The sequence below is a fragment of the Cydia fagiglandana genome, chromosome 14 (assembly GCF_963556715.1).
Source record: "Cydia fagiglandana chromosome 14, ilCydFagi1.1, whole genome shotgun sequence".
NCBI classification, from domain to species: domain Eukaryota; kingdom Metazoa; phylum Arthropoda; class Insecta; order Lepidoptera; family Tortricidae; genus Cydia; species Cydia fagiglandana.
Genome location: NC_085945.1, coordinates 2194382 through 2201550, shown reverse-complemented (window position 1 = coordinate 2201550; position 7169 = coordinate 2194382). Strand labels below are relative to the sequence as shown.

At 41.1% G+C, this 7169-nt stretch overlaps 1 protein-coding gene across 1 annotated transcript; it reads left to right on the top strand.

The window, feature by feature from the left end:
• The first annotated feature begins 3859 nt into the window (after window positions 1-3859).
• On the top strand, window positions 3860-6912 carry LOC134670879 (uncharacterized). The gene is made up of 2 exons (XM_063528693.1): window positions 3860-6763; window positions 6859-6912. Exons 1-2 carry the CDS (start codon window positions 3860-3862, stop codon window positions 6910-6912), a joined length of 2958 nt encoding a protein of 985 aa, XP_063384763.1.
• Window positions 6913-7169: the final 257 nt, after the last annotated feature.

The window sequence follows — 7169 nt, the reverse complement described above, 5'->3', positions numbered from 1 at the left end:
AATATACGTCCAATCATTTCAGTAATTTATAGTTATGTTTAAATGAGGACAAATTTATCTAAGTTTCAATTTTAGTATTGAACATATTCGTATGCAAATACCAGAACTAATTAAAAAAAGAAACGTAAGTCTAGGTCTTAAGCATTCGGTGAAGCGTACTTTTACCTTATGTTCTTGTTTCTTAGAGAGAATTAGTCTCAAGGGAACCAAATTACGATTTCGCAGGTCATTTCTCCGCAAAAGCCGAACGCCAAAAGTAAAAATGTATCACGATAACACGTGCATACGAAAAGTTTCGTAATTATTAATCATCATTTAAGTACGTTTCGATCGGTGTTTTCTTTTTGGGAATGTCACTTTAATAACTAGGCGCGAGTGCACGGAGTGGGCGACCGCCCCAACTAGCAAATTATGTCGTAAGAAAGGCAGCATTACGTTTCTCTTTTAGCTATTTGGTCAAGAGATAGATCCGTAAAAGGTCGAAAGAAGGATCCGACGACGTTTTCTCGATGAGATTTGGGCGCACTCCTTTCAGCTCTTTACTTGAAAGAATATAGTAAGAACTCGCGTACGCACGCGAGTGCCATTCGTCGCCAAATCCATCGCACGCGTCCGCGACAGTTAAGATCATTAGCGTTGCTCATACTATTTTTCGTAAACCCGCTCACCCGCTCCATGCAACTGCGCCATCTACCGAATACCCTATGTCTACTGGTTTTGCTTGAGACAAATCATAGACTAGGAATCCTCTAGACCGAGTTTAGAGCAATTATTTCGTACAAGCATTGACGCCTATTGACGCCAAAAATGCGGGGGTGCGCGGGACGAGGTGAGCGAAGTCCCGTGCCGTGATTGGTCCGTTCAAAGACACGGACGTCACACAAAGACACTTTCGACTCGAACATGGACTAAAATTACCGTATGCGTGGCAGAGGGGCTAGCGCGACTATGCTGTCTGGAGGATGTTTTGTTTGTGAGACAAATACTCGGTACAGCGATAGTATTAACTTGAACTCCCTAGTTAATTCGTACCGTGTAAAATGCAAATGGAATCTTATATTTTCATTTCCGGAAGTCAAGTTTGGAATTCTTTTCTCGTAAAAATTATTTAGCTGGAAACTTTTATTACTTAATTGTAAACAGGAAGTTTTTGGTTCTATTGTGAAATATAAAGCCAAGCAGATTTGTAATAAGTCTCAAAGTGTAATAGACAACATGATTCGGAGAACCTAGGTCTCCATTTACAAGCACAAGCAGGCGTGGCTCACTCTGCGATTTCGTTGCTTTGCTACAGGTAGCTAAAAGTACATCCGTTCCACACCAATTTTGGTGGCTAGCCATAAGCGTGGCGCTGTCGCCACCTACTCGTAGCGGACATATCTGTCCTGATCGTAATAGACGCGTTTTGCTAGTTAGTTGATTATACATTCTAAATTTTATTTTAAGTTTTAATCGTGTGTCGATAGATGGCAGTAAATGTACCGTCATAGGCGTACCCACGGTGGGGCATGGTGGGGCAGTTGCCCCACCTTGGTCTCTGACCATAAGCTAAGAATTTCTGTTTTAACCGTACCCCGTTACAACGTACCCAGCCTCCCCTACTTCTGCCCCGCCCATTAAAAAAAGTTGCGTACGCCCATGTGTACCGTGACTACAAAATCTACTTTGGCCCTCTATACTATCTATTCTCTTTGCTCTTACTACTCTGGTAGGAATATAGGTATATTAGGTCTAGTAGTAAGTATGTAAGCTGACGAGAAAGTAGAAGAAGTACGTAAAGACGCATATAAATGTCAGGTTGGCCGTGTCGGTGATTACAATCCAACGCCATCTATTGTGAGTGATTGGCATAAATATTTTTAAACAACAGCGAACAAACGAAAGTGGTATATCAAATCTGATACTACTTAGGGTCGGTTGCACCAAACTGTTTGAACAGGGCCCTTCAACAAGGTCCATAGTAGAGGTATCAATCAGTTCACGTCTCAATCCAGGTTGCGTGTTTCGTGTTTCAGCGTATGTCCTCGACAAAGTGACGAGAGACTTACCTTCAACTGCTGTACCAATCACCTCATGGCCGGAGTTAGAACTCGTAACGTTAGCTGACCCGGAATATCACACTTCGAATAAGATAGACGTCTTATTAGGGGCGGAGGTTTATGCTAGGATTATTCAAGATGGTATTATCAAATGTCCCTCAGGGTCTTTAGCGGCACCAATTTTATTCATGGTCCTTGCTGAACCGGATATAAAGGGAAGTGCAGTGTTTTTAAGTTTCAATCTAAGAAGATAAACTGTGAGTACATTCAAGGTTATTATTAGTGTCGCACATCGGGTTTCCAGTTATCAATTACGGATTTAAAAGTGTTTACAATAATCAAAAACCATTTTCAACAAACTTTGCAAAAGGGGAAATCATATACGTTTCGTACCCTCCGGAAAAATGAAAAGGGGAAAGGTGACCAATTTCGTACACCTTCAACAAAAGTATTGCGGACATGATACCCTTTTGTTCTAAAACATTATTTACGACTAAATTATAAATTTTCAACGGACTTTGAACATTTTTATTTTCATCTATCTCTGGATTTGGACTTTGGAACACTTCAACTTGTAATTTCAATTCATTATTGTCAATATGGACGCGGAAATATCATTGCTTGTTGACGTTTCTGTACGCATCGCGAAAGGACATACTAACTTCAGAAAGTCACCCAAGGAACGAGTGACAGTTTCATATGTAGAATCGCGACTAGAAAATTTGGAATCACTGTGGGAGAAGTTTTCTTCAGGACATGACGAATTGATTAAAGCCTACGCAGCACAAGATGTGGCAAATTCTGTGTATGGAACGGAAACAGTATACGACGTAACTGAGGAAAATTACTTGGATTATAAATGCGCACTGAAAGATGCACTCAACCGATTGAAACCAAATCCAAGTAACTTCGATACTTCGGTGCACATGTCAAAGGCTTCAACTTCAAAGACCAGTCATGTCAGGCTACCAAAGATTACCATTCCAACATTTTCTGGACTTTATACAGAATGGATGAGTTTCAGGGATCTATTTGTTTCACTCATTCACGACAATAATGAAATTGATGATGTACAGAAATTACATTACTTGAAGGGACATCTCAAGGGAGAAGCTGAACAATTGTTACGACATATACCCATAACTAATGATAGTTACGAGCAATGCTGGACTCTTTTGAAAAGCCGGTACAACAATAAACAGTATTTAGTTAATAGCATCTTTCAGCGGTTTTTCGGTCAAAAAAGCATTTCAACCGAGTCCTCCAGTGCAATCAAGCAATTACTAGATGTTACAACAGAAACTTTAAATGCCTTGAAAGGGTTAGGTATTGACACTGGTACATGGGATGTCATGATAATTTATATTGTTAGCCAGAGATTAGATTCTGAGAGTAGGAAGCAATGGGAGTCTAAGGTCAGCGAATTGGTATCGAGTTCAGATAATTTACCAACAATTAAACAATTCAAAGAGTTTTTAGAAACCAAATACCATTCGTTGGAGTTCTTAGATTCAAAATCAAACACTTTTGTTCAGAAACAGCGCACTTTTAATTCTCACAGTAATCTAATAAATCAATCGTTTCATGTAGCTCAGTCAAGTTGTGCACTGTGCAAAGATAATCACCATCTTAGAAGCTGTAAGGATTTTATTAATAGGGATCTTGATAGCAAGCGTAACTTTGTGCAAACACAAGGGTTGTGTTTCAATTGTCTGGGCAACAATCATTCGGTAAAACACTGTAAAAGTACCACATCGTGCCAAATATGTAACAAACGGCACCATTCATTGTTACATTTAAAGGGCGAATCGCACACTACGATGGCGAATCATTCCATTGGCAATCAAGCTTCACCAGTTGTGAGTCAAATCAAGACACCTATCAATGCTTCATCATCTGAGGAGCATCCATCAACCTCTGCACACATCACCAGCCATTTTGTTAAGGGTGTAGCACCTCGGAAGGTATTAGCAACAGCTGTAGTGTCAGCTGAATCACAAAATGGCGGGAAATATCAACTTTTGCGAGCTCTTGTAGATCAAGGGTCGGAAGAGTCTTTTATTGCAAGGTCAGCAGTTCAATTACTTGGATTAAAAACCACACCAACCAGGGTAGATACATCAGGTTTGGGAGGTGAACAGGGCCCTTCAACAAGGTCCATAGTAGAGGTATCAATCAGTTCACGTCTCAATCCAGGTTGCGTGTTTCGTGTTTCAGCGTATGTCCTCGACAAAGTGACGAGAGACTTACCTTCAACTGCTGTATCAATCACCTCATGGCCGGAGTTAGAACTCGTAACGTTAGCTGACCCGGAATATCACACTTCGAATAAGATAGACATCTTATTAGGGGCGGAGGTTTATGCTAGGATTATTCAAGATGGTATTATCAAATGTCCCTCAGGGTCTTTAGCGGCACAAAATACAACCCTGGGATGGATATTATTTGGAGCGGTCAAGTCGGATCAAAACACAAACATCAAAGTTACAACATTGCACACACATGTAGAGCCTGTAGAAGAATTGCTTAAGTCTTTCTGGGAGGTTGAAGCAGAGCCGTCCAACAAACATAAGATTTTGTCAATCGAAGAGCAACGGTGTGAAGATATCTTCCATTCAACCACCACACGAGATGAAGAGGGACGATATGTTGTCAAACTTCCATTTCGAGATAGTGAACCAGCCTGCGCCGATGGTCATTCACGGGACATTGCGTTGAAGAGATTCCACTATCTTGAGAAGAAGATGCAGAAAGATGAGCGCCTGAAACAGGAATACAAGAAAGTATTTGATGAATACTTAGAGTTAAATCACATGAAGGAAATTCATGACAACAAAGCAAAGGGTTGTTACATACCATATCACGCTGTCATACGCGAAGACAGACAAACTACCAAGTTTCGGGCGGTCTTTGATGCGTCATGCAAAGGCACGAACGGCGTATCTTTAAACGACGATTTAATGGTAGGCCCTAGATTGCAACCAGAGTTGCGTCATATAATAATGCGTTGGCGTATGTATCCAATCTGCTTCATTGCAGATATAGTCAAAATGTACCGCCAAATAAAGGTTAGTGACGAAGACTCCGAATTCCAGCGTATTTTGTGGCGTGAGACACCGGAAGAGAACATCAAGGAATACAAGATGCTTCGCGTTACATTTGGAACTTCTTCAGCACCTTATCTGGCTGTAAAAAGCTTGATACAAGTGGCAAAGGATGAAGGGAAAGACTTCCCTCTAGCAGCTGAAAGAGTGAAACATGAATTTTATATGGACGATTTGATGTCGGGCTGCGAAAGCGAAGAAGAAGCAATCGAAATATACAAGCAAATGAATGAATTGCTAAAAAGGGGAGGTTTCGAATTGCAAAAATGGGCAAGCAACAGTGAAGCAATGTTGAAGCAAATACAACAAGACAGTTTAGGAAAGCAAGATGAAAACAAGATAGAAGTCAAATTAGAAGCTACTAACAAGATATTGGGACTTACCTGGAGTCGTACTTCCGATGAGTTCGTATACGCAGTTCAGTTGCCTCCGATGTCTGCACCTGTAACAAAAAGAAAGGTTATCTCGGATATTTCAAAGTTGTACGATCCACAAGGCTGGATAGCACCGAGTATAATCAAGGCAAAGATTTTCATACAGAAGTTATGGCTTGCGGGTATCGGCTGGGACGAGGAATTACCACAACCGCTATTGCAAGAATGGACGAAGTATAGGGAAGATATTTCTGACCTCACACAATTTCGGTTGAAGCGCTGGGTATACTACAAGGCTGATGCGAAGTTAGTAGAACTCCATGGTTTCTGTGATGCTTCCAATTCTGCATTTGCTGCAGTCATATACTTGCGAGTTATAGATGCAAGAGGAGGAGTTCATGTCAGTTTGATTACAGCAAAAACAAGAGTATCCCCAATCAAACAACTCAGTCTTCCAAGATTGGAATTATCAGGTGCTGTTCTGCTAGCGAAACTGCTTATTGAAGTTTCGGGTGTTTTGAACATACCGAAATCAAATATACACGCTTGGACTGACTCTGAGATAGTGCTTGCGTGGTTGAGCAGTCATCCTAGTCGTTGGAAAACATTCATCGGGAACAGGTGTTCAGAGATACTGACTGTCACAGACCGTAACCAATGGTCACATGTCAAATCTGAACATAATCCAGCAGATTGTGCATCACGGGGCATTCGGGCCTCTGAATTGATTGGTTTGGAGCTCTGGTTAAGAGGACCTTCATGGTTGAATGAAAAGGGTATTCAATATACTAATCCTAAGGGATTGGAGACAAATTTAGAAGAAAGGAAAATAAAAACTCACCTTGCTACTTCAGTAGAAGATCACGGCGAAGTTGACGACATATTGGCGAAATTCTCATCGCTGACGAAGTTGCTGAGAGTCGTAGCATATTGCCGCAGATGCCTGTGTAAAGAGAAACCAAAACATCAGTACCTCCTAAAGAAAGAAATTGATGATGCGTTGATAATAATGATAAAAAAGTGTCAACTTCAAGCATTCTTTGAGGAGTGGAAGGATGTTAAGCAAGGAAAACCAGTAAGCAAGAAAAGTGTACTTACCACTCTGAATCCACAGCTGGACGACTCGGAATTACTCCGAGTTGGTGGGCGGCTGCATTACGCTGAATTAGATGAAGACCAAAAGCATCCCATCATTTTACCAAAGCAATCGCTGTTGACGACTCTCGTTATACGAAATGCACACAAGGTTACACTCCACGGAGCGCCACAGCTGATGATAAACGTCATTCGACAGAAATATTACATCATTGGTCTTAAATCAATAGTTAAATTATATTGCAGGAAATGTGTCTGTCACCTGCATTAGATACGCAGCAACAAACAAACCTCAACTGATGGGGCAATTACCTTCACCGAGAGTGAACATAAGTAGAGCGTTTCTTCATTCAGGTGTTGATTACGCAGGCCCAATAAACATACGGGTATCAAAGGGTCGAGGTAATAAATCCTATAAGGGATACATATGTCTATTCGTATGTATGGCAACGCGTGCTATACATTTAGAAGCAGTGAGCGATTTGACTTTGCAGGCGTTTTTGGCTGCATTCAAGCGGTTCGTGTCACGTCGAGGTCATTGCAGCGAATTATACAGT

Coding starts and splice junctions, on each gene's coding strand:
- LOC134670879 (XM_063528693.1), top strand. CDS start 3,860: ATGGCGAATCATTCCATTGGCAATCAAGCTTCACCAGTTGTGAGTCAA. Junction 6,764..6,858: donor TTATACGAAATGCACACAAG/GTTACACTCCAC, acceptor ATTATATTGCAG/GAAATGTGTCTGTCACCTGC.